This window comes from Schizosaccharomyces octosporus, assembly GCF_000150505.1.
Source record: "Schizosaccharomyces octosporus yFS286 unplaced genomic scaffold supercont6.1, whole genome shotgun sequence".
NCBI classification, from domain to species: Eukaryota; Fungi; Ascomycota; class Schizosaccharomycetes; order Schizosaccharomycetales; family Schizosaccharomycetaceae; genus Schizosaccharomyces; species Schizosaccharomyces octosporus.
In genome coordinates this window covers 2,941,010-2,967,207 of record NW_013185619.1, presented here as the reverse complement: position 1 = coordinate 2,967,207, position 26,198 = coordinate 2,941,010, and the positions used below count along the sequence as shown (strand labels likewise).

Below are 26,198 nucleotides of genomic sequence, written 5' to 3'. Positions count from 1 at the left end.
GCTTAAAAGTAGACTTAATCATACTCGAATCCCTTGTAGTATGAAACTTGAATCACGTATGAAAAGAAGTTAAAGCTTTTGCAGCAAAAGAAAAAAAATAGACGCGACCTTTTCATCGTTTTATTCAGACTGTCAACACTTCACTGTTTGTGCTTTATAAGGAACAACTTGGTCCATCAGAACTATTCATATGAAATGCCTAAACCAATGGATTTTTTTAAGGCTGATTCAATAAAATGGTATAAATATCATAGGTGAGAAATATTGAGAATATCATGCATTGGAAGATTGTGTATTAATTTAATCTGGATGAAAGTCATCGAGCCAAATGGCTGATTTAATACTTAATAATTTTGTAATGGTGATCTTCTTTACAATATTCATCGTTACTACTGGGAAGATAGAAAGTACTTGCTGCCTGTCAAGTCACAACACCAAGATCCTCATTTCCTTCCTTCATGACTTGTAAATTCTTTAATTGATTTTGTTTTCTACAGATACTCAAGTACGTTATACTGAAATGTAAAAACTTTTTAAAACCAAAAAAAAAGGCATACGTAAGTAAACAAAGATATATCTTAGTATAGGAGGAAATAGTAAGTCACTGAAAATTTACACCAATATATCGTGTTACCGAGGGAATTGCTGAATTTGTATGAAAACATAATCAGATAAGGAAAAGCAAAATTACTTCGCTTTTCTGGTACGCTGAATACCCAGAACTCCCCCAAACTGGTAAAAGACCGGATTTTCCAAAAACAGTGGAACTGTTCTAACGCTTATATCTATGGATCAAAAGTTACAATCTGCTGTAAGCGAGTCAGCAAATGTTACTGCAAAACCTCCTGTGCAACCAAAGAGACTAGGGCCGGTAATGGGGTTCGTTTCTGGAGGTGTTGCTGCATGCGGTGCTGTCACTCTTACCAATCCTTTTGAAATTATAAAAACTCGTTTTCAACTTCAGGGACAGTTAACAAAGGTAGATGCGTCTAAGAATATTTACAAAACTGTTCCACAAGCTTTCAAATTGATTCTAAAGCATGAAGGAATTCGTGGACTTCAGAGAGGTCTTGGAACTGCTTACGTTTATCAGCTTTTCTTAAATGGCTGTCGTCTTGGTTTCTATGACCCCATTCGTTCGTTTTTAAATCGGAACCTTTTGAAGGATCCAAAGGGTAACAGCGTGGCCATCAATGTGCTCAGTGGTGCTGGATCTGGTTTCTTTGGTGCTTTGTTTGGTTCTCCTTTCTTCTTGATCAAAACCCGTATGCAGTCGTACTCTCCTGCTTTCCCTATTGGTGAGCAGTATGGTTACAAACATATTTTTGACGGTTTTAAGCGAATTATCAAAGAAAACGGTGTTCGAGGAATTTTCGTTGGTGCTGACGCAGCTATCATCCGTACGGTATCGGGTTCAGCCGTACAGCTTCCTATTTACAACTGGGCCAAGCGCACTATTGAACACAACAATCTTATGGAGGAGGGAACACTCAAACATTTAACCGCTAGCTCTATTTCCGGCTTTGGTGTATGCTGTTGCATGCAAGTCTTTGATACCGTAATGACCCGGATGTATAACCAAAAGAACAAAGAGCTTTACAAGAACCCCCTTGACTGTATCCTTAAGACGGTACGCGCTGAAGGGTTTTTTGCCTTGTATAAGGGTTTCGGCGCTCACTTGGCGAGAATTGCTCCTCATACCATTTTCACTCTTACCTTTGCTGAACAGACAAACAAATTGTTTTCTAAACTTTCCAAGGACTAGAGGGCTTCTTTCTTCTGTAATTTAAAAAAATGACAGAGATTGTACATACATTTGCGTCGTTTCCTCCGTAGTCTGTGTTTACTAGAGAACTTTAGTAATCATGCTAAGGTGTACTCCTTTAAATACGCTTATTTTTGTTTAAATAAGAGCTATTTTTATTTATTGACATGCAAAAGGTGTATTTCTCGAGGTGCATTTTTACGCATTAAAGTAACCTATGTTTAATGAATTTCCCAGGGATATTGTTTGTTTGCTCTTAATTATGCTTACTTTGTATATTTGAATTTAATTTTTTTTTTTAAAAATTATTGTAGTCATCTCAAAACAAACCAATGTACAATGATATTTACAAGGTACACAACCTCCAGTACGAAAGAATGCCCGTTAGCCATCTCTGCGATTTCACATAACTGTCGATAATCTATGCATTAACCAAATAACTTCAATAAAGAGACATACATTTTACAAGTAGAAAATTAAATCTTTAAAAACGTGTTTCTTTTATTGATCACATTCAAAAAATGACAAGTAAGTCTTATAGATATGAATTCACTATATGCTAACATGTCTTCCGAAAGTACACTCTTTAGAATTATTCCTAATAAAAAACAGGCATGAATTTACGTGTAGCATATCTCAAATAGCCAACAGGAAGTTGGGAATTGATGCCAGCTATTTCCTATTAGAACTACTAAAAAGATTGAGCCCTGAAGAGCTTCAGGCAATTTCTGTGGATGGAGAATCTGAGATCCTTTATAATTACCTTGATCAATTTCTTAATGTCTTGAATATGTACAGCATTACTCCTTTGTTCGTTTTTAACGGCATTTCTCTAACCTTTGAAGCTAGCGGTCAAAGCGAAGCTTCGCACAAACAGGGAAAGTTATCTAGGATGCAGCATTTCTTATCAAGATTTAACCCATATGATGCCAACATTCATACTAATTTGTATCGAATGGACCCGGATGGTAACCGTCATCGTAACCAGTCTGAAAATAGACGTACCTTCCTTTATAGTAGTCAACGGGATCCTTTAGATAGATTATGTGACTTTTTAAAGATAATTTTAGACCAAAAGGACATTGACTATTTTGTTGCTCCCTATTTGGCAATGGCGCAGCTTTCCTATTTCCAAGGAGGTGGATCAAAACATTATCTTGATGCCGTATATGGACCTGAAGATCTTCTCCTTTTCAATGTGAAACGTCCAATTTATTCAATTAATATTCCGTATTTGCAATTAGAATCCTTCCGTTCTTCGTTCTCCAATCCTCAGCTGCTTGAATCAGACAAAGGGTCTTCTACTATTCAATGGCTAGATGGAGACGCTATTTTTCAAGACAGCAGATGTGGATCTTGGAATCAATTTGTCGAGGCATGCTTACTTTGTGGTACCTCCATTTCGCCCACACTCCCTCAATTTGAAGGAACATTCTTATTGAAATCTTCAATAGAGCTTGTTACAATGCTTGGTTCTGCTTATCGTGTAGTAGAAGGATTCGCTGACACAATGCCACCAAGCATTGCTCAAGAATTAATTCAGCAATATAGGCGATCTTTTTGTTATTTAAATTACTGTATCATTATGAACGAAAAGGGAATTGCTTCTCCACCAGTACCAGAGGATTCTGTTCCCACTGATATTAATGTATTTATGGGAACAAGGCTTCCCAATGAATTATACTACTATATTTCTCGTGGATTACTTCCTACTAGGATGATTGGGGCACTAGTATCTGGATGTTTCAGTGACCCCGTTTCTATACTAGAACAGCACGTTGGGAATTCTTCAAATCAGGAAAGCGTAAAGCCAGATCCTGCTGCTCATAAAAATGCAGTCGCAATGGCTGCTGTCAACCATCGAAGGTTTGTTGATGATTTAGAGGAAATTTGGTCTCAAGGTCTCAATTTGCTAACTCAACCTCTTCACCGATTTTATCAGGCTCGCGATGTCATATCTCTTCATGGCCATAACCAACAAGCCTCTTTGAAAGTTATGCACAGCTATGATCCTCCATTATATATCGACACCAGAGCTTGGATGATTTATGATGAATGCATACCATTCAGTATAAAGAAAGCAGTGGGAGAAAATAAACCTATTAATATACATAGTATGCTTGATTGTTTAAAGGATGTGGGTTTTGTCGAAAAAAGCTTTTGCCCAGATACCGGTATAGGCATAAAAAACCCCCCGAAGCGTCTGCTTTCCACAACTCCTGAAATAGTTTTGAGCTCTTTTTACCGGTTTCTTCAGATTCGATCATTCGTATCAACGACCCATCAATTAACGTCTTGGGGTTCTCCTTTATTAATAGCTCTCGAAAAATGTAATATTCGGTATCAAAGCTCTATGTGTGTTTTGTTTGAGTTATTACGCCTGCGGCAAATAAAAGAACCAAGGTTTGATTCTGCAACTTCTTCCACACTATATATTCCGTCCGTAATTGAGTTTTTATCGAAACTTGCTACATTCCTTCCCATAGGGAAAGAAGCAGTATACCAGTTATCTACGTCTAATCGCGATTTATTACAATTTTATATGATGCAAACCAGTTTTGGTGCTAACCTTCACGAGTTGGCCGCTATCCTAATAGCGTCTGTTATTATGAACGCTAATGCTGACAGGAATCTTGTGAACCCATATTCGATAAGAAAAACGTAAGAAAATCACGCTATTTTAGTTATTGTTACTAACTTTCATTTAGATTCCCTTTTCGAAGAAACTTTTGTAGCCTACTGTCAGGAATAATTATGAATCAGCTTCTGCAGACTCTCTCTACTAGTGATAATGAGATGAATAGGGAAGTTGCTGTCGAAACTGCTTTCAAAAAATTAAAAGAAGATTTTCCATACGTTACGGATATAAAAGCATTTTTGTCCGACTTTTTGGATTTTTGGTCTGCTTTTATGAACGGTGTCAAAGAAGCCGAAAGTACTAGTGCCATTGGAAAACTAGTTGCCAGCAAACTATACCTTACGAATGACTGGTTAAATTCTCTACAGCTGGTTTAGAATAAATAAATTTACAGTATTTTCAAGTTTCCAAAGTGCTTTCCGTTAGACTCTTGAATATATCGAATTTGATTCTATGTAAATACCAACCCGGCTCCCGATATTTTAGTTGACTTCTAATGTTTCGATGTTTCTTTATTGCTATCATGTAATTTATATAGAGCGCGGTATACTTGGCAATTTTGGGGTTTCTTCTTTTTATACGGGTTTCACGAATTTATCGAATTTTCGTAATTTGATACGGACTAAACGAACCTGGTCTTATAATGACCAACCAATAGTCACTAAAATTAGAGGATAACGGATACATTACAATAATACAAAACAACAAATTCATCTGTTTACATTTGTAAATAGCGCAATCTAGCAATATTTCGTTATATGAAAAATCATTGGAAGAGATTTCGGAGAGGAAGCACTGTCTTGTTAGCTTGTTCCAACATCGAAGTTAAATTTATGCAAATGCACTTATGAAGTCCAATGGCAATGATAAAGATTTTGCAGAAATGGAAATACGATCATCAAATGATCACGATGTTGCAGTGAACACTGATGTTGGCGGTCAAAGTGAAAATGTAAATAGTCGTGTGGCAGATCGTCGAGGAAGCGTTCATGTACGTTTTCAGGACATGTCCCCTCCGTTAAGTATTATAGAAGACGAATTTCACGACGTAAACATTGACGAGCCGGACACCAAATCGAAAGACAATGCGAGTTTCGTCAGTGGAACAGAGGTCGAGAATGAAGGGAAAAGTAAAAGTAATTTAAAGTCAGTGCTCGGGCAGACAGCAAATACAATGAAGTCTGCTGTAAGGACGACAGTTAAATCCGATAAGCCTCCCGCTAAGGCAAAGAAAAGAGTCCATGTCTCTTTTCCGGAAGAAATTCCTATGGATGATATGAAAAAGCCTTCACATCCTACTAGCGAGGGTGAAACTACTCCAAAGATTTACGGACGTCAAAACATTCCCGAGGAATTACTGAAAAAAAAAAGTAAGAAGTTTTCGTTCCCGAATCCTTTGACATACCTTTCTAACAAGATTGCATCCTTATTTGAAAGGGACTTTCGCCAACTCAAATCAAAAGATGGGAGGCATATTATCATTGATCCGTACGATGATTCTTCACAAATCGATGAGCGTATAGGAAAACCCTTTATAAAAAACAGCATTGTATCTTCTCGGTATAATAAATATAACTTCGTTCCTTTACAAATTATAGCTCAATTTTCAAAGACTGCTAATTGCTATTTCTTACTAATTGCAATTATGCAAATGATCCCTGGATGGTCCACTACTGGTACATACACCACTATCATACCTTTACTAATTTTTATCTCTATTGCAATATTGCGAGAAGGATTTGACAACTATCGTCGCTACCGACAAGATCGAGTGGAAAATAGAATTCAGGTTCAGGTTTTAAGGCATGTTGATAATGCACCTCCTATAGCAGATGAACAGCCATCTTTCTTTCGTAGAAGGAAATGGAGAAAACGAGGAGGATCCCAGGATACTGGTTCTAAAAGTTGGTCCAATTCCCTTCATGGAATACCTGATTCCCCTCCTCCGCATTCACCTACCGTCGTTCAATGTAAGGATGCTTCCACCAACCTAGATTCTCAAAAACCAACTCCCGTTGAATCTATAATAAAACCAACATTCTTTTGGGCTAATTGTGATTGGAAAGATGTGCGTATTGGTGACATTGTTAGACTATCTTCAAACGAGTCTGTTCCTGCCGATGTAATTGCCCTATCGAGTCCGCATCCCAATGGTGCTGTATACGTTGAAACAGCAGCTTTAGACGGAGAAACTTCTTTAAAAACAAAGCTCGTAAATTCCACTTTACGATCTTATTGCAAGGATATCAATGACCTTAGTCGCCTTTCTGGTGAATGTATAATTGAAGATCCTAATGGAAATCTATACGAATTTAATGGAAGAATTCGTCTAAATTCAGAAGAAAAAGAAATTCCTATTGCTAATAACGATGTCATTTACAGAGGTTCAATTTTAAGGAATACTCCAGAATTATTTGGGTTGGTTATCTATACCGGAGAAGAAACCAAAATTCGAATGAATGCCTCGCGTAATCTTCGAGTTAAGGCGCCCTCCATGCAACGGGATACGAACAAAATTGTCATATTTATTTTTGTTTTAGTCGTAAGTATGGCTATATACTGTACTGTTGCATATTTTATATGGCAGAAAAAGGTGGAAACGAAATTATGGTACCTGTCAGACGGAAGTCTTGCTTTTGTACCTATTCTTGTCTCCTTTATCATTCTATATAACACGATGGTTCCTATTTCCCTATATGTATCAATGGAAATTATTCGCGTCTGTCAGACTTTCTATGTTCAGAGTGATATTGATATGTATTACCCAGATACCGATACGCGTTGTGAAGTTCGAAGTTCATCTATCCTTGAAGAGCTGGGTCAAGTAACGCATGTTTTTTCAGACAAGACAGGAACACTAACAGATAACGTTATGCTGTTTCGAAATTTATCAGTCGGAGGTTTTGCTTGGCAACATATTGGGGCCGAAAATCCTAGGTTGTTACCAACAGATGAAAAGAAAGATGCTAACGATGAGATTAAAACTCCTCAATTTTCGGAAAATATTGAAGGAACTACTATCCAACTGCTCCAATACGTGTATGATAATCCTCACACTACTTTTTCCAAAAAAGTTAGAATATTTCTTTTGAGTATGGCTATATGCCATACATGTCTTCCCTCATATGATGAGAAAGACAATATTTATCGCTATCAGTCTACCTCTCCTGATGAATTGGCACTCGTACACGCCGCTCAACAACTTGGATATATCGTAATAGATCGAAATATGGACGCCGTTTCAATTCGTCTGCATTATCCCTTAGATAATCGTTCCTACCCAATTACAAAAACCTATAAGGTTTTGAACACTATTGAATTTAACAGTAAAAGGAAACGGATGTCAGTAATCGTTCGAATGCCAAATGGTCGTATATGTTTATTTACAAAAGGGGCTGACTCTACAATTACTGAAAGACTTCGGCTTTCGGAGCTTGCCAAAAAGAAAAGTCGTACTGTTACCAAAGCGGAAAAAGCTCGGAAAAGTGTAGAAATCGATAAAGCTATTATAAGAAATAGTATGAGTACCGCTAGACCAAGTCTGACAGCATCTCGACCAAGTTTAACCAGAAGACGCGCGGACTATATAAACAATGTCACCTCTTGGTTAGATGAACGTAGGCAAAGGATGGGCTCAATTCGGCCACGAGCTAGTACCAGTATACTAGAAACGAGACGCCCTGCAGCACCTGGAAGACATTCGTTTGCCGTTGGAGAACGACTTTCGGATAAAAAACTTTCCAAGAAAGAAGAGGCGGAAGGATCGCTGCTTGAAAGCTTGTGCCACAATGATGCTGCAATGTTCGAAAACACTTTCAAACATGTCAATGCTTTTGCTTCAGATGGCTTAAGAACGCTTATCTATGCTCACAAATTTTTGGAAGAGGAAGAATATAAGGAGTGGAAGGCATTAAATGATGAAGCTCTAAATAGCTTAACCAATAGACAACAACTATTGGATGATGCCGCTGAGTTAATTGAAAATAATTTGGAGTTTTCAGGTGCTACTGCGATTGAAGATAAACTTCAAATGGGCGTTCCTGAATCGATTAATTCTCTTTTTAGAGCTGGTATAAAGTTTTGGGTCTTAACTGGTGATAAGAAAGAAACAGCAATTAATATTGGACACTCTTGTGGTGTTATTAAAGAATTTTCGACTGTGTTGGTATTGGGATCAGTAGATGAAAAACCAGGAAGTGATGATACTATAAAGGGGGGACAGAGACTTTCTTTAGATCACCCCCAAGAGATTGACACAACCAATCTCGTAATTCATCAATTGGTATCAAGTATAAAAGCAATAGAGAGTAACTCGGTTGCTCACTTGGTCCTAGTAATTGATGGTGCTACACTCGATATCATAGAAAGCGATCGTGACGTATTTAGGCTTTTCATAAACACAGCCGTTAAAGTTGACTCAGTTATATGCTGCAGAGCGAGTCCTATGCAAAAAGCATTCATGGTTAAATCTGTACGCGAGAACATCGATTCCGCCGTGACTTTAGCAGTTGGAGATGGCGCTAACGATATTGCCATGATCCAAGAGGCTCACGTAGGAATTGGTATCGCTGGACTTGAAGGTCTGCAAGCAGCACGTTCGTCTGATTTTTCAATTGCCAGATTCAAATTCTTGATTAAACTACTTTTCTGCCATGGTCGATGGAATTACGTACGTCTCTCAAAATACATTTTGGGTACGTTCTACAAAGAGCAGTTCTTCTTTTTGATGCAAGCTATAATGCAGCCTTTTGTTGGATATACTGGACAAAGTTTGTATGAAAACTGGGGACTTACTTGCTTTAATACTCTTTTCTCGTCTCTGTGTGTCATTGGTCTTGGCATATTCGACAAAGACTTAAATGTCAGTACTGTCGTTGCTGTTCCAGAATTATATCAAAAAGGCATTAACAACGAAGCGTTCAATTGGCAAGTCTACGTAAGGTGGTCATCTTTAGCATTTATGCAAGCCTTTTTAGTGTTTTATGTTACATATGCGTTATATGGCCTTAAGCAGCTAACCGATAATAATTTATTTGCCTTTGGACAACTGATTTTTACTGCTGCTATTGTTGTGATGAACTTTAAGCTTGTTTTCGTTGAAATGCAGTATGTGAGTATTATTTCTTATATTGTTATAATTCTCACACTTCTGGGATGGATGTTCTTCAATATGTTTATTAGTGATCATTATCCTGACCAGAATATTTATCTTGGCAAATCACAGTTCTTTCATCACTTCGGTAAAAATGCTGGATGGTGGCTTACAGTGCTTTTGGTTACCGTTCTTGCTGTGGTATTGGATATAATTCTACAAATGATGCGTCGAATGCTGAAGCCAACCGATACTGATATATTTGTGGAATTGGAAAGCGATGCATTCATACACTCACGGTTTGAGCAGGAAAGCAGAGAATTTTTCAATTCGAATTCTAATGAAAAAGATGAAATTGAACGGTATCTCAAAGCTCGCGAATGAGGATTTACTTTAATTTATTATGTCTATTTAAAAGTGTTAAGATTCAGTACACTTTTGTTTTTATTTATATTTTGACTCAATTTTGTTATACATTATGTTTACGACATAGAATCTGACACACATTTATAAGTCTTTTTGGCAATGTTTTTATTCTTTTTTTCTCTTTTTTTTTCTTATCTCATTTATTGTCTGTTCTTTTCCAGTTTCGTTATATAATATAGTTTGTTATGCTTTTTTTAACTACATCTTTTTAATGAATACGCATTCCTTGACGGATATTTTCCATTTTGTATCCCAAATGTTCAAGTCAAGTTAATTGAAAATTTTATTTATTAAAACGCTAATAGATGATAGAAAATAACGAACAAAACATGTAATTTGGATTCATCAAAATAGAAACAAGACTGACTCTTTTAAGTCTTGCTTCCATCCTTAATATGCAATGAGGTAAAGAAACAGGCGAACAACAAAAGTTAAGCAACCAATCAATTAATTTTAAAATTACAAAGCTCCCTTCATGGTGAGATAATTAAACTTTTTGTAAGTGTATCCCAGGAAAGCCATATTTGTTTGTTCAAGCGTGCTTGGATCTACGTTAGCCACTGGGGTTGCAACAGGTTCATCGGGAACTTGACTCAAATCGTCCACAGGGAAATAATGAGTATCGGTAATTGATCTTAAAGATGGTATAAATGGAGCAGGACTACTACGAAGATTATCCCAATCAATTCCGTTAAAATAGGGGTGCTGCATGATTTCAGTGACACCGCCGCGGCCCAGCCTGTGTTCAGAATCAGTCATAAGTCGATTCATCAAGTCTCGTGCCTCAAAACTAAGATGGATATCATTAGGAAAAACTAAAGTTTCTCTCCAATTGACAATTTTACGATAGGTTTCGTGTGAATTTTCACTGCAAAACGGAGGCCAGCCTATGAGACATTCAAACATAATAGTACCCAAGCTCCACCAGTCACAATCTTGTCCATAACCACGTTGTAAAAAGATTTCTGGTGCAATATAATCGGGAGTACCTACAGTACTATACGCCATGACACGACGATTTTTCTTCCAGGTAGCCATTTTATCTTTAGAGGACATGGTTAGCCAAATGGCGTCTACCATTTGTCCTCTCTTTAGAGTGTTTCCGCTTTTTGGAGGCCTCATGTAAGAAGCACTTTGATCTTGCTTATAGAAACCAGTGGACAAGCCAAAATCAGATAATTTGATATGACCATCACGGTCAATCAAAATATTGTCGGGTTTAATATCACGATGGATGTATCCCATTCGATGGACGTCGGCAATAGCCAAAACAGTTTCAGCCATGTAAAACCGCGTAACATCTTCTGAAAACGTATCGTAATTAATCAACATGGTCATTAAGTCACCTCCTGGCAGAAATTCCATTATAAGGTAAAGGTATAAGGAATCTTGAAAAGAGAAATAAAGAGAAACCACCCAAGGAGAATCTGATTCTACTAACAAATCACGTTCAGCCTTGACATGGGAAAGTTGATCCCTTTTGAACATTTCGGTTTTCAGTAAAGACTTCATAGCATAGATCTTTCCGGTATCCCTTTTCTGTACTAGTCGTACCTATTTGTGTTAATGATAAAAACTATAAAACAACATAAACATACTTCACCAAAAGCACCTTTACCAATTACTTTAATAGTTGAAAAGTCTTCTAAAGATAGTCTAGTCCTTCGAAAACGTAAGAATTGTGACTCCCTCTCTCCCAGCACTCTTAACTGTCTGTTCTTTCTTTCATCAGATCCGCGCTCTGTAGTTAATTTTCGCTCGAGCTCAATTCTTCTGTAGAAATGGTTAATATAGCTATTCTCAAAAATTATAAATTATAAAATAATCAAAATTTTCCATCGTACGGACTACGCAAAGAAACTGCTTTCCGTATTAAAGTAATAGGCTTGACCTTGAATGAGCCAAAATCAAACTGAAGGTAGCACAGATGAACTATTTCTAAATATCTGTTTACAAAAACGCACTAACATGTCCATATGGGAAATATTCAATTGCAGCATTTGACTTACCTTTGATTTCTTTCTACAGCATGTTCCACTGCTACCTTATAATAATGCTCTATATATTTTTTCGTTTTCTGTGCTTTCTCTAATGTTGTATTAGGGAAAAGAGAAGGATTTCTTTCAAAATGAGCAGAACCGCTATTTTCCATGGTGTTGATCATGCAAAAATCTTCAGGATTTGGAGAATCTAACGACCTTCAGTCCAGAAAAAAAGGCGCATATATTTCAAAATTGGTACAATGTCTTTAGCTATAGAAAAGAGCGGTACAAACGGACTATATATTCTCAATGGTAGGTAGTTGAATAGTAAATCTTTTCGCTCACTCAAGAATGAACTGCAAGTATCAATGTTACTTTTCCTCTTTGAATTGTATAGCGGTTTATAATTTAGTAGAGAAATTCTCAATGTAAATGACACTTTTCTTTTTCTTTTCTCCTTACAATTTGCTACGAATTGTACACTACCTTTATTTATACAGACTGCAAATCTAATTCAAGTTATGACTTATTATATCTAGGGAAAAATTATAAAAACATAAAGAAAGACGCGACAATAAAAGGTTGTTTGTTATAAGTAGAATAGTACCCACATGGAAAAAAGTTAGTCTTCCAATCTATTAACCTCAGATATATGATGAACATTAAGGGGCTCATGTTTGAATGGAATCTTACTAGGACCCACACCATAAGCAGACGCAATATGACCACTTCCGCGAAGTTGATACTTATAAATGGTTAAACCCTCTAATCCCATAGGACCACGGGCGTGAATCTTGTTTGTACTAATGCCCACCTCAGTACCGAAGCCGTAACGGAAACCATCTGCAAAGCGGGTTGAAGCGTTCCAGTAAACACCAGAAGCATCAATACCAGACATAAACTTATTAGCAGTAGATTCACTAGAAGTCAAGATGCAATCAGTGTGTTTGGAACCATGGGTGTTAATATGTGCCATTGCTTCTTCTAAGGAGGAGACTGTTTTAATAGCCAAAACATAATCCAAAAATTCAGTATCATAATCCTCTTCTGTAGAATGTTGAAGTAAATTTGCGACGGAAGGAATTTTTTCTAAAATTTCATAAGAGCGGCTATCACACTTCAAGACGACGGATGCTTGAGATAACTTTTCGGCAACGGACGGCAACACAGTGGACAATGCATTTTCATGAACCAAGAGGGTCTCAACAGCATTGCAACCAGCTGGGTAATCAGTTTTAGCATCAAAAACGACATTGACGGCAAGATCTTTGTCGGCATCATCATGAAGATACATGGAGCACAAACCATCTGCGTGTCCAAGAACAGGGATTTTTGTATTGTCTTTTATGTATCGAACGAGCTTATCACTACCACGGGGAATAACAAGGTCAATATAGCGATCAAACTGGAGAAGCTGAGCAACTTCTTCACGGTTTTGAACAAGTTGCACTGCACCTTGTGGAACTTTCGTTTTAGAAAGTGCTGAACGTACGACTTCGGACATTGCAGCAAAAGACTTTGTAGATTCAGTACCCCCCTTCAAAACAACGGCATTACCAGATTTTATGGCAAGGGCGGTAATGTTGATAATGACTTCAGGGCGAGCCTCAAAGATGACCAAAAGAACACCAACGGGACAGGAAACACGGTACAAATCTAATTTATCATCAAGGCGACAGCCGTATGTAACACGGCCAAGAGGATCTTCTAGGTTTTTCACGTCTAAAACACCTTGAACCATGGATTCATACTTGCCAGAAGTAGACAAGTCAAGACGTTTCAACATCGATGAGCTCAACTTTCCAGCTTCATTCTGTTTCTTCGCAGCATCCATATCTTCGATATTCGCTTTTAAAATAGCATCTTTTTTGGATGTCAATTCTTCTACAATAACATGAAGTGCTTCATCGCGATCCTTGACAGAGAGGGTTTGAAGAGTAATGAAAGAATCTCTAGCTGTCTTTACATTTGCTTCTAAAGACATTTTTTAAAGGAAACCAAAAATAAAACAAAGAAAAGATTTAAAAGAAAAAGAAAAGAACAATAATAAGTGTTGTAGAACCTTTCTTTTTTTTAAGCTGAGGAAAATTTACAAGAGTTGGTCTGTCCAAGATGGAAGAAGACTAGGTAACATGGTTGTTACCTCATGTGGCTTTCAATTCTTACAGAGAAAAATATAGAAATGTGTGTTTTTCTTTTGGATACCTGTAAGAAACTTTTTGTTCTTTGTTTTTTTTTTCTTTATAAAAAAGAAGGATCATGACGATAAAACGAGCTTACAGCAATGTTTGGCAATGGAACTATATTATAGTCCCTAAAGTATTCGCAATTTCATCAAGAGAAAGACAACTGCAACAAGAAAAATCCTTGGATGAATACATAAAAGCCTATTTCAAAAAAACCTAATTAATTCCTAGTTTGATTTGCGTGTTCTTTTCTTTGCAACGAATGTTGTCTGTTTGTTTACAGATTTTCGTCTTTGCCGATCTGTTTGATCTACGTTGATCCATTTCGTAATTGTTACTTACGAGACATATCAAAAGAAAATCACTTGGACACTTGGTTCAACATATAGGCTCTTTTTCTAAATTTAATGTTGTTTTCGATTGTATTTTCTAACATATATCTTTTACAATGCTTAAATATCCCTAACTTCCGCCAAATCCAGGTTTCTATTTCTTTGGAACTTGAGAGATCTGCAAAGTAACAATCTTATGTCCAATAGATTTCGCAAAAGTCGCTCGTGTGAGGTGAGATCTTTGTTTTATGCGACTAGCAAAAATGTATCAGCGAACTTTTCGCTCTGCTCTACGTGATGATGAGATTTATTCTCTTTTCCTATCAATAAAACCGACTACGGAATTGAAACTGCGAACAAGTCCATCCGTTCTGCTGTCCATATAAACCAAGAGTTTACCTTTACTTCTTCTCTTTTTTTACCCATGGTTAGGATGATTACCTAGCGGTTATAGCGACCAACCTAACCTAACCTAACCTGGGTCTTCAATGGTTTCCTCGAAGATGAACGTACATTTATTTACAGCTAGTTTCCTTTACATCCAGCGAGCACTATGATAATAAAAAGATCAATTCAAGAAGCTACCATGCTTGAGTTTGTGTATCCATCACTATTTCATGTCCATGTTGTAGTCTATGACTTTCATCGCTAAAGGGAATTGAAGGATACGCTCCAGTAACCCCCATGCATCCTTCATGTAGGTGGGATGCGCTTTTGGTAGAAGTCTTGCTTACTTGGGTTATTTCGCGTCCTCAAGGCACTACGTGGGGGCGTTGAAAGCAAAAGACCATGGACTGAATTCGTTGCAAAACGTTCTCATTCGTTCTATTTACTTACGGTACTGTTGCAAACAAAATGGTATTATGTTATACGCAATTACAACATACAGTTTGCAAAGTTGGCTAACGGACTCGAAAGCACTGTTACGCAAAGAACAGTTGGTGAATTGGTTGACTTCATGGTACTTTGGATGATTGGCAGGATGAATGACGACGCCTTTGGTGAGTTCGAGAAAAACAAAAGGTTTGGGTGATTTGTCATACAAAGCTGGTGAATATTGAACCGAAAGAGAAATTAAATACAAGAATTGTTCATTTGAAAACAAAACGTCTTATAGGCTGATTTTGGGTGTATAATGTTGTTTTACCGGAGACATATATAAAGGTGTCCACGTCAGTCATGAAATTTACCAACTTCCACTCTCCCAAGTGAAACAGGATTTATAAACGATTCACACATTTTATGACTATGAAGGCTGTAGCAGTTCTCCGCGGTGATACTAAAGTTAACGGTGTCGTTTCTTTTGAACAAGAAAACGAAAAGGCTCCCGTCACCGTTTCTGTCGATTTGAAGGGCAACGACGCCAATGCCAAGCGTGGATTCCACATCCACCAATTTGGTGACAACACCAATGGCTGTACCTCTGCTGGTCCTCACTTCAACCCCACTGGCACTACTCACGGTGACCGTGCTGCCTCTGTTCGTCACGTTGGTGACTTGGGCAACGTTGTCGCTGATGGTAACGGTGAGATCAAGGCCAAGTTTGAGGACTCTGTCATCACTTTGTATGGCCCTCACAACATCATCGGCCGTACCATTGTCATCCACGCCGGTGAAGATGACCTCGGTAAGGGTGGTAATGAAGAGTCTTTGAAGACTGGTAACGCTGGTGGCCGTAACGCTTGCGGTGTCATTGGTGTCGCTGTTTAAACGCACAGATGCACATTTATATATCCTATGATTCTACAAATTTGATATCTACAGATTATTTTTGGATATCTGTCACGAATTGAACGATGGATCTTTTCTTAAGAAAAAGATCAGTTATGGTGCAGTTTTGTTAGGTGTTGAGGTATTACGAATGATGATATTTGTTTCATGAAAAAGTGTTTTTTTTTTCGTTAATATTTGTGAACTTGTAATTATGTAGATGTAGCCTTTGTTAGATGACCAAAAGGTCTATACCTTTGGCATTTCTGTGTAAGCTGTTTCATATGATTTAGTTGTCTTAAGTCTGTGCAGTTAGTACAAGTTCTTAGTTTTTAATGCCCAATTGGGAAGAGCGTTCTTGTCTTTCCAATGACATCCTAAATGCTAGTAATAGAAGAACTTTAAATCTACAATCGTTTCTAACAAGTTCACAAAATGGAGCTGTGATTTTCTTTCGTCTCAGTTCAACTCAAATACAATCTCATTCTGACAATGTCTTTTTTTTTGTTTTTTTTTTAGCAAGAATTGATATAATGTGGACGTGAATAGAGATTCACAAATTACTCACTCTATTAATCATGATCAAGCTGCTTTCATTTACTCCCTACCACAAAAAGCATGTCAAAGAAAATTACCCAAATTACTGAATAACAAACGACCTCAGCTTTCTTACCCTTTAGCAACACCTAGCATAGATTAATGAAATGAATATCTAATATTAAAGATGATATCTCGAACTTTACATCTAGAAAGCTTTATCTAATTCACAAACAGAGACTTAACTCTCTCAAAGAGTTAATTAATATGCATTCAGATATCTCTAAATAAAGACCCAGAAGAATTATGTACAAAATAGTTGAGTAACCGAATTAACCCAATACGATTAATGTAAATAAGGGTATGCAAACGCAAAATAATCATAATGTTAATCTCATCTTGCAACACGTACCAGACGTGCCACTGTGGGAAAACATTTATAACAAAAATAAAAACAAATAGTTAAAAGCATATGGTCGTTGCTTTTATATGCATTCAATAGTGACTTTCGATTTACTTGGAGACAAGTTTACCGCCGAGACAACTGTAAGAATCGGGATCATAACATGCGCTACCGCAAGCTTGCAATTTCTTTCCACCGATAATGGGACACAATAAATTGCCGTAGCAGATATAGCTGTTGGAATTGTACCAGGTCTGTCCACATTGAGCAATAGCAGCCGTAGAGGGTTTGGAAGCGTGTGTAGCGCTGGAAGTGGCATGAGTCGAGCTGGCAGTGGGAGGCTTTGATACATTTTTATGAGAAACGGAACCATTATCGCAACTATATTTGGAAGGATCGTAGCAGGAACCATTGCAATCTTCAAAAACATTCCCGTCAACGATAGGACAAAGAACGTCATTGTCATAGCAGACAATAGCACTAGCATCGTACATGGTATTTCCGCATTTACGCATTCCAGTAGTCGGTTTGGGTGAAGGTGAGGAAGAAGAAGAAGAACTGGTTTTAGTAGCAGTGTTAGATTTGCCAGCTTCGGTATGAACAGGAGATACTGCCAAGTCAGGAGGACTTACATTGGGGCCTAAATTGTTGTTGTAACATCCATATTGTTTAGGGTTATAGCAAGCACCATTGCAATTCGCGTATGGTACACCATTAACAATGGGACAAAGGAAGTTACCATCGCAGACGTATGCAGAAGGGTCATACACAGCATTGTTGCAAGTCTTTGGACCAGAGGTGGGTGTGGAAGTAGGAACAGGTACGAAACTGGACATCGAGACTGGAGGAATAGATGTTGAGCTACCAGAAGCAGTATTTGAGGGAGTAGCCGAGTTCGTGACAGAGGTAGTAGCATAAACCTTACTAGTTGTTGTGGTTCCGTAAGACACAGATGGAGAAGAAGAAGGAGCAGGTTCAGAACTGGGGTTAGAGTCATCTGTGTTTTTAGGGTAGTAAACAGCATTTCTTCCGTCCAGACCAGCGGAGAATGCCAAGTACCAAGCACGAGAAGCACCAACATCTAACCAACTAGGTTGAAATGCAGGTGTAGAAAAGTAGCTGTAACTTGTCCATGGATCTACGATAGCATAATCAGCATACAACAAGCTTCTCCAAGAAGGAATTGCTGCTCCAAGGTCATGAACAAGCATATTATCCCATTCGTTTCTGATAAATGATTGTTCACGGATGTAGGCTGAAATAGGAGTAACTGGAAGCATATGAATACCTTGAACAAATTCAGGATTAGTACCGAAATAGGTCACATGGGTGATCTTGTTCATGAAGGTGATACCGGCCACATAGTTAGGTTGCATAGATTCAGGTTGAACATTTCCTTTCGAGTAGTAGATGTACTTATTGAGGGAACGCTTCAAGATAGACAAAATAATGTTTGCACGATCTACCATAGCATCATCACCAGTAACTTCACCCCATAACTTCATACCATAAAAGAAGTTGTAATCCTCGGAAGTAGATTCTTCGTCCTTGCCATCATTTGACTCAAATAGACCTGCTGCCCATGAATGGCCGTGGTAAAAATCAAACATTCTTTGAACGGGGAAATGGGGATCCTGGCTAGTGGGATTGGAAACATCACGAATAAGTGAATTAACGAACTTCTTGTTATTACCAGCATTTATCCAGTCAGGATCAATATGAGCAATAACCGCGGCTGTAAGAACAAAGTAGCCATAGTGAAAGTGGTGATCATTATAATAAGTGTTTCCAAAATCTGCCATAGCATAACCAGAAAGACCAGCTTTGCTGATTACACCTTTCCAAGTAGAATCATAAACCAAAGGATTAATTTGCTTGTTATCAACGAAGCGAGCAAAAGCACTTTCTAATTTTTTGACGCAAGTATTGCTCATCTCCTTGTCGTTTAAGATATCGTTGATTGTAAGGCAAAGCATTGCATACTTACCAAGGACTTTACCACTGTAATACATAGAGTCCAAATCACTTTCAGCATCCATGTCACCATTCATCTCTTGGGTTGCAACAGCCCTAATTTCGTTGAGAGCATCTGTCGAGTAACCGACCTTTTTACCTTGAGGTGACCAGGGCAAGAAGTGAATATCCTTAGGGACAGTGTCGGCAAAAGTAATGGAGTTACCGGCAACAGCTGTAGCATAGCCGCTAACCAAGGAAACCAAAGAAATTCCGGTAGTAGATGCGCCTGAGGAAAGGGAATCAATTTGGTGGGGCAATAAGAAATGTAAGGGCACATTGGAACTATGACCAGAAGTCTTCAAGTTGAAGGTATAATAGCCAGTATCACCATCAACATTACCAGAGACGGAAATACCAGTAACGTATGCACCGGCATATTTGTCATAAATGGACTCGGCTTCGGAATCGCCTGACGGAATCTTGGCGATTTGAATATAACCAGTAAAGGAGTTTGAGCCAACGAGAACTTGGTTTCCATTAGCGTTCAAAGTAAGGTGGTTACCAAAGACATAAATGAGCCAGATATGGCCATCCGACAAAGTAACTTTGTACTTTTGAGTGGCAGAAGATCCGGAAACGGATTGGATATTATTCATAAAGAAGGTGGAAGTGAAAATCTCAGGAACTGCATTGGAGTACTCGGCAGTGCTGAAGGCCAATCCCTCGACCAAGGAGATTCTCATGGAAGAGGAGCCCCAGTTGAAGTTGACACGAGCGGACATTTGATCTACTTCGTCGACCTCGGGGGTAATGGCTTCGGTCAATCCAGAAGCACCAAAACCCAAAGAGCAAAGACCAATTGGGTTAAAATAGAAACTGGGAACAGCGCTACCCCAGTCAAAGACTCGTTGGTTCTCATCGGTATGACTGATACATATACCAGAATGAGTATTCGAAGACTGCCACCAGTAACGGTATGGATCAGCATAAAGAAAGGAGGTTCTGGAGCCAACCAAAAGGTTGTCGTAAAATTTGTTTGTTTCAATGGGCATACCATTATTCTCGGAAACACCAGCTGGTGTCAAAGGGTGCCTTGCAGACCCGAACAAACCAGTTGGATCAGAAGTATCAATGACTTGCTCAAAGACATCTGTTGAGCGCTTTTCAAGTTTCTGCGAGGATGGTTCCATTGTTTCGAGATTACCATACAGAGGAGAAGCCGTAGCAAGACCAAGGCAGCCCGCCAACATATAACCGAGGGATCGTTTTGAAAATCCCATCATCTAATGAATTGAAACTTGGCAAGTAACAATGTAAACAATAGAACAATAGGAAGTAAATTAATGAATTATATGGTTATCCGATAATACCTTCCACGAAATAATAAAAGAGAATTTTGGTTGTAATATGGGAATGCTCTAAAGGATTGATATTACAATCGAAATCTCAAGTCCCACCCAAAAGTTCGAGTAATATTGACTACTAGTGAACATGTCGAGCATTTCCTTCGCTTTATAATCATTTTTATTAATCATTCAGGGATAAATTTCTTCGTACCACATTCGAGTTTTTGTCAGCCATAGTAGATGAATTTGTGAAAGGAAGAAGTAGACACTTGAAGTAGTCATATTTACCAGCCATCGAACGCCTAAGTAGTGCTATAGTCGAGTAAAATCAGTCGTTTGGATTATCTAAAAATAAATTTTTTAAAATATTGTCCAAGTTTGCTAAACCTCCATCCGGCGACATTCCATAGAACATGCTACTGGTACACTGTCTACAAATTTCCAAGGAAAGTTTTACGTAGCAGGTATAAGAAGAATGCCGTTCTCATGAACCAACAAATGCAAATATATGAATATTTCATGATGGATTTTATTGATTTATGAACGATATATAGTGCTTTTTGCATAACCAACACTTTTTGTCATTTGTTTTTTGATATGATTTGTTTTGTTCTTGCAAGTTTTTGCACCTGTTGTATCTGATCAATACTTCTTATTTAGTATACTCGATTTAGTCAGATATTTCAATATTCTTCAAACGAAGCGTTTCCTTGGAGAGTGAAAAACAAGAAAGAAACTCTTCTTTCTTCATACTTTCGTCGTGAAGACTGATGTATTTTGTTTTTACTACTTTTGCAAAATGGTGCTTGTTACTACTCCTTGTTTACTGTTTATTTATTTACACTTGTTGCGATGGTAACCAAAGGGTAAGGGTTCAGCGTTTGTAATATAAGACGAGGTGGTTGGAATTTAAAGTAAACAAACCACCACGAAGACTCAATCATCCGGATTTTGCAGAATTCTTTATTCTTTTTTTTAATATTTTTTTCATTAGGCTGGTCCTACATTGAATGTGGTAAAGGAAAGCTGGAACTTTCCGTTGTATTACCTTTTTTTGTTCTCTGAGCTGGTCTCCTTCTTTGTTTTGATTTTCTCTTTTTTTTTATATATCTTTCTAAGCAAAAGTGCTGGTCACTTGAAAAGTAAAAAGTAAAAGAAGTTCTTAACAATCGACTGAATTCTACTCGTTGATTCTTTAATTACACTCAACATAACTTTGTCATTCTTTTTCTTTTTTATTTAGTCTCTCTTTTTTTACGCTCTAAGTATATTCCTTGCTGTGAAATCAACAAACAAATTACCTCATAAATCATGGACGTTAGCAGCAATTTGTCTTATATTCCTAAATTTTCTACCCCTACAAAAAAGAGACCCTTGGTATATCCAAACAGTCCAATTACACCTTTGCATCAACAGGCTCTTTTGGGGAAAGTAAGTCGTTCGGCGAGAAAAAGTCCTACAAAGGTATCGTCCAACTTTGTCCGAGGTTCACCTAAACTCGATGTTGTATCATCCGACTGGTCATTGTCTACTTCGGTAAGTTCTCCTCGAGCTAAACACCATTGTCCGAACCACAGTGACAGATTTATTCCTTCCAGACAAAACTCAGCAAACGCCTTCGTTTCAAGTCAAAAGCACGAATTATCTGCAGAGTACAATGAATCAGTTGCCGAAGCTTGTGGCTTGGACTTAAATACGCGTATCCTTGCTTTTAAACCAGATGCCCCTGAATCCAAGAAACCAGTTGATTTGCGTGCTCAATATAATCGTCCTCAAAAAGCTGTCGTTTCTCAGACAAAGCGCAAATTTGCTACAACACCCGAACGCGTCTTGGATGCACCAGGTATCGTCGATGACTACTATTTGAACTTGCTGGATTGGTCGAATTTGAATGCAGTCGCTATCGCACTTGAAAGAAACGTTTACGTTTGGAATGCCGACAGTGGTGATGTTAGCGGTTTGGCAGAAACGGATGAATCCACTTATGTAGCGGGTGTGAAATGGTCCCAAGACGGTACCTTTTTGTCTGTAGGACTTGGTAATGGATTGGTTGAGATCTATGATGTCGAATCGCAAAAGAAGCTCCGAACGATGGCAGGCCATCAGTCGAGAGTAGGCGTTTTGGCATGGGATCGACACATTTTATCAAGTGGCAGTCGCTCAGGTGCAATCCATCACCATGATGTGCGAATTGCTCAGCACAAGGTAGGCGAGTTGCTGGGACATGAAAGTGAGGTCTGTGGCCTAGCGTGGCGTTCGGATGGACTTCAATTAGCTTCTGGTGGTAATGATAATTTGGTTCAAATTTGGGACGCTAGATCGTCCATTCCAAAATTTACAAAAACAAATCATACGGCAGCCGTTAAAGCGGTAGCGTGGTGCCCTTGGCAGAGTAATCTGTTAGCAACCGGCGGTGGTACCATGGATAAGAAAATCCATTTCTGGAACGCAGCTACGGGATCAAGAGTCAACACTGTCGATGCTGGTAGCCAGGTAACATCATTAACATGGAGTCCTCAATTGAAAGAGATTATATCCACACACGGCTTTCCTGATAATAATTTGTCTGTCTGGTCTTATGGCACGACGGGTGTCACAAAGCAAGTAGATATTCCCGCGCATGATAGCAGAGTGCTCTATTCTGCTTTATCTCCTGATGGACGCATTTTGTCTACTGCTGCTAGTGATGAAAATTTGAAATTCTGGCGAGTAAATGATAGCGAAACAAAGAAGAGGACCGGAATCTTTTCTAAAGCTGGAACTACAAATATGACTATCCGATAATGTACCAGTATGCTTTTAATATTGCAATGGTCGGCTTTCTTCGTTCGGTCACGAATCTTCTTAATGAGCTTTCTATTTATTTGTCTAATGCCCTAATGACCTGATAAATTGTCACGATACTTAATATATTAATTAATATTCCCATATGAGTGTTCTTGAACGGTAAGAAATAGAATAAGACGAGTATTGTCTTGTTTGTATTTTCTCGGAACAAACGTTGCAACATCTTGCATAGTAACTGTTGGTTTGTGATTTCTTTGTAAGCTTCATTGCCTATGATTACTTGCAATACCTTGAGAATCTGAAAATATATTTGTAATGAAGTTTTGTTTACTCACCATAACGTTGGTTTTCGTGCTTCCTTTACTTATTCAAAAAGTACTTAACAATCGTAGTAAAGTTTTTTCTGTATATATATTCCAAGTCAATTAGTTTTGGTTTATTTTTTATACCAAGGACCATGAGAAAACAGCTTCAGATGGTACTTTGTTACAAATGTTTATTCTGACTTAATATTTTACATAATTTCAAGTTATTAATATTGAGATATTTACTAAATATAAATGAGAGAATTTCTAGAGTGTTTGAATTTTTTTTCGCTTGTTTTGCTTTTGCTTTTGTTTCTGTATTTTTTTTTTCTTTAATTCATCCACTACAGTATAGCCCATACCACGTCGCACACTACTCATAGTTGCTTCGATAAGTCCACATAAACAGAAAAAAATAGACAAGAAACGAGTGTATTATAATTAAATTAATTACAGGCTGTACTGCTCTATTCACTTATAAACATACCGCAACTGAATTGGAAGATTTGAATTTGTGGGCCCATATTGACTCATATATCATTGTTCTATTGATTGCTTGATATTTATTGAAATTTTTAAGAATTCTGTTTTGCTGGTTCTTGCTATTTATTGTTAACGGTAGTGTTTAGTTTTGAACTGAAAGGGTATCTGTTTTTATCGTATTATCTGAAAGACTCCCTCCTTTTCGAATCTTTATTTTTAATTTTCTTTTCATTTTGAATTGTATTTCACTTGATCTTCCATTCATCCTCTATGTTTTAACTGAATCTTGATTTTTTTGGCTACTTTTGAATATTTATGCTGGGTTGGGTTACCTTTTCGGCTTGTTAACGTTGTCAATATTTGTCGTATATTTTCTGGATTTATTTTTTTTTGATCTTTCTCTTTCTTTTTTCTTTGTTTGAAGTCTGTCGACTCTTTTCGGGGTTCATTACGATCAGCATATATGTACTTATTATGAAACCCTATGTTGCATACCCAGATGCTTCTGTAAAACGATATCGAATGACCCCTGTCCTTTCCAATGTCCCTCCGATTCCTCTGTTAGTGAAACAGCAACAAGAGCAGCCTCCCAAGCCTGTTAAACGAAGAACCAAGACTGGCTGTTTAACTTGTCGACGAAGAAGAATTAAATGTGACGAGACCAAACCACTTTGCGCCAACTGCTCTAAATCAAATCGAAATTGTGAAGGCTACCCAAACCCTTCGACCACTCCTCAAACAGGTGAAAGCTTATCTCCCGTCAATGTAAATATAAATGCGGCATTACTTCCACAACAACAATCATCACCTATATTCAATATGAATGCAGCACCTGCTACTTCTTGTCTTCCTTCCTCTGCAGATACTGATCCCGATCTGAATTCATCACATCAAGATTTTATGCCCAATGAATTGAATCGTTCATCGAGAACTCCGAATACTAATTCTTCTATTCCGCCACCAATGAAGCAGCATCCTTCACTATATCCATCTACTGTACATCCGAATCCTTTTCCTCCTGGTTATTCTCAGGTTAATCAACAAGTACATCCTTCAGCTCCTATGTGTTCTACAACATCGAACCCTTATAATTATGCTTCTGTAAATTCTGCTCCTTCGACCGTTACGGGCTCGAGTCAACATCCTTTGTCATCCTTACGCTCTTCTGGTTCCATTCCTCCTAATTTACTTACCATGCCCTTTCAACCTTTGGAAGTTTCTCCTTTCTATTTTCATTATATTATACCATCTATTCGTGTATTTGAGTTTGAAGATGCCACTGCGCTTCATTTTTGGTCGAATACTGTACCCCATTTAGCTGAATCTATTCCATGTATGAATTACTCTTTGCTTGCTTTCACTGCAGCTAAGCGTTTGGATAGTTATAACGCTTATAGTTGTATTTTAAAAGCTTTACGTACTCCAATTCCGAACCCGAATTCCTTTGAATCGTTACTTTCATATGCGTTTTTAGCTCTGACTTATTTAAGTATTCCAAACTGCGATATGTTGTTTGTCAATAATACTTTCAAGAAATTGAGCTGTTTGTCTACTGTACGATCAAATTTCGTTAACATTTTACTGGCAATGGTGATCCGTGAAACAGTACTTGCTCTGCTGCCGCGTCAAAACATGTGGGGTTTTGACGGTTCCTCCATATCTGAAGCATTTAGTTCTCGGAGTAACGTTTTGATTTCAGACACTCTTTTTAGTGAAGGAATAAAGATATTATCAGAACCATTGATTCATGGAAATGTTCACTTAAATCGCATCATTTCTTGGAGAGATGAATTCCACGTTCGTTTATACTCCAGTTCATCAACAATAACCTTTCAAGTTTTAGATTGCATTGGTCATGCTTTAACTAAAAACAGCAATGATTTGCTTGAAACTCTTCAACTTCTAGCACAAAAAGATTGTATTGATTCCGCACTCACTTATTCTATTTATCAATGTGCTTTATCATTACAAAATTGCTTTTCTCGTGGAAGCAAAGAAGCACAGATGCTGTTTCAAATTCAAAGTTATTACAGCCGTCTTCTATTCAACAGTTTTTTAGAGTGCTCCGAATCTAATGGTTCTGCAATTAACGTTACTAAATCTTTCGATTCAAATATTTATAATAGCGAGATTGAGCGTTAGGCATTTGCTGAACTGTCATTTTGTATACCCTTAGATGTTTTTTTTGACAATTTGGTTGAATGAACAACAAATTTGAATAAGCTATCGTTTATTTTTACTTACAAATAT

General features: G+C 37.8%; 9 protein-coding genes across 9 annotated transcripts; 6 read left to right on the top strand and 3 right to left on the bottom strand.

The window, feature by feature from the left end:
* Positions 1-604: 604 nt before the first annotated feature.
* On the top strand, positions 605-1,989 carry SOCG_02144 (anion transporter). The gene has a single exon (XM_013160638.1). It carries the CDS (start codon positions 788-790, stop codon positions 1,763-1,765), a length of 978 nt encoding a protein of 325 aa, XP_013016092.1. The 5' UTR covers positions 605-787; the 3' UTR covers positions 1,766-1,989.
* Positions 1,990-2,111: 122 nt separating this feature from the next.
* Positions 2,112-5,220, top strand: SOCG_02143 (XP-G family nuclease). Its single transcript, XM_013160637.1, has 3 exons — positions 2,112-2,293; positions 2,344-4,426; positions 4,474-5,220. Exons 1-3 carry the CDS (start codon positions 2,287-2,289, stop codon positions 4,778-4,780), a joined length of 2,397 nt encoding a protein of 798 aa, XP_013016091.1. The 5' UTR covers positions 2,112-2,286; the 3' UTR covers positions 4,781-5,220.
* SOCG_02142 (P-type ATPase) lies at positions 5,173-10,141 on the top strand. Its single transcript, XM_013160636.1, has one exon. The coding sequence runs from the start codon at positions 5,251-5,253 to the stop codon at positions 9,877-9,879; it is 4,629 nt and encodes a 1,542-aa protein (XP_013016090.1). The 5' UTR covers positions 5,173-5,250; the 3' UTR covers positions 9,880-10,141.
* Positions 10,142-10,174: 33 nt separating this feature from the next.
* On the bottom strand, positions 10,175-12,245 carry SOCG_02141 (AGC/NDR protein kinase Orb6). The gene is made up of 3 exons (XM_013160635.1): positions 11,931-12,245; positions 11,520-11,694; positions 10,175-11,475 (listed from the first exon to the last, which is right to left on the bottom strand). The coding sequence occupies exons 1-3, from the start codon at positions 12,083-12,085 to the stop codon at positions 10,381-10,383; spliced, it is 1,425 nt and encodes a 474-aa protein (XP_013016089.1). The 5' UTR covers positions 12,086-12,245; the 3' UTR covers positions 10,175-10,380.
* Positions 12,246-12,359: 114 nt separating this feature from the next.
* Positions 12,360-14,686, bottom strand: SOCG_02140 (gamma-glutamyl phosphate reductase Pro1). Its single transcript, XM_013160634.1, has one exon. It carries the CDS (start codon positions 13,885-13,887, stop codon positions 12,526-12,528), a length of 1,362 nt encoding a protein of 453 aa, XP_013016088.1. The 5' UTR covers positions 13,888-14,686; the 3' UTR covers positions 12,360-12,525.
* A 122-nt stretch (positions 14,687-14,808) lies between these two features.
* Positions 14,809-16,294, top strand: SOCG_02139 (superoxide dismutase Sod1). Its single transcript, XM_013160633.1, has one exon. It carries the CDS (start codon positions 15,664-15,666, stop codon positions 16,129-16,131), a length of 468 nt encoding a protein of 155 aa, XP_013016087.1. The 5' UTR covers positions 14,809-15,663; the 3' UTR covers positions 16,132-16,294.
* Positions 16,295-16,806: 512 nt separating this feature from the next.
* Positions 16,807-21,238, bottom strand: SOCG_02138 (endo-1,3-beta-glucanase Eng1). The gene has a single exon (XM_013160632.1). The coding sequence runs from the start codon at positions 20,308-20,310 to the stop codon at positions 17,182-17,184; it is 3,129 nt and encodes a 1,042-aa protein (XP_013016086.1). The 5' UTR covers positions 20,311-21,238; the 3' UTR covers positions 16,807-17,181.
* Positions 21,239-21,244: 6 nt separating this feature from the next.
* SOCG_02137 (sleepy Slp1) lies at positions 21,245-23,322 on the top strand. The gene has a single exon (XM_013160631.1). The coding sequence runs from the start codon at positions 21,685-21,687 to the stop codon at positions 23,155-23,157; it is 1,473 nt and encodes a 490-aa protein (XP_013016085.1). The 5' UTR covers positions 21,245-21,684; the 3' UTR covers positions 23,158-23,322.
* Positions 23,323-23,767: 445 nt separating this feature from the next.
* On the top strand, positions 23,768-26,194 carry SOCG_02136 (transcription factor Moc3). The gene has a single exon (XM_013160630.1). The coding sequence runs from the start codon at positions 24,423-24,425 to the stop codon at positions 26,088-26,090; it is 1,668 nt and encodes a 555-aa protein (XP_013016084.1). The 5' UTR covers positions 23,768-24,422; the 3' UTR covers positions 26,091-26,194.
* Positions 26,195-26,198: the final 4 nt, after the last annotated feature.

Coding starts and splice junctions, on each gene's coding strand:
- SOCG_02140 (XM_013160634.1), bottom strand. CDS start 13,887: ATGTCTTTAGAAGCAAATGTAAAGACAGCTAGAGATTCTTTCATTACT.
- SOCG_02139 (XM_013160633.1), top strand. CDS start 15,664: ATGACTATGAAGGCTGTAGCAGTTCTCCGCGGTGATACTAAAGTTAAC.
- SOCG_02142 (XM_013160636.1), top strand. CDS start 5,251: ATGAAGTCCAATGGCAATGATAAAGATTTTGCAGAAATGGAAATACGA.
- SOCG_02141 (XM_013160635.1), bottom strand. CDS start 12,085: ATGATCAACACCATGGAAAATAGCGGTTCTGCTCATTTTGAAAGAAAT. Junction 11,695..11,930: donor GCTGTAGAAAGAAATCAAAG/GTAAGTCAAATG, acceptor CCATTTCTACAG/AAGAATTGAGCTCGAGCGAA. Junction 11,476..11,519: donor GTAAAGGTGCTTTTGGTGAA/GTATGTTTATGT, acceptor TAACACAAATAG/GTACGACTAGTACAGAAAAG.
- SOCG_02138 (XM_013160632.1), bottom strand. CDS start 20,310: ATGATGGGATTTTCAAAACGATCCCTCGGTTATATGTTGGCGGGCTGC.
- SOCG_02143 (XM_013160637.1), top strand. Junction 4,427..4,473: donor CCATATTCGATAAGAAAAAC/GTAAGAAAATCA, acceptor ACTTTCATTTAG/ATTCCCTTTTCGAAGAAACT.
- SOCG_02144 (XM_013160638.1), top strand. CDS start 788: ATGGATCAAAAGTTACAATCTGCTGTAAGCGAGTCAGCAAATGTTACT.
- SOCG_02136 (XM_013160630.1), top strand. CDS start 24,423: ATGAAACCCTATGTTGCATACCCAGATGCTTCTGTAAAACGATATCGA.
- SOCG_02137 (XM_013160631.1), top strand. CDS start 21,685: ATGGACGTTAGCAGCAATTTGTCTTATATTCCTAAATTTTCTACCCCT.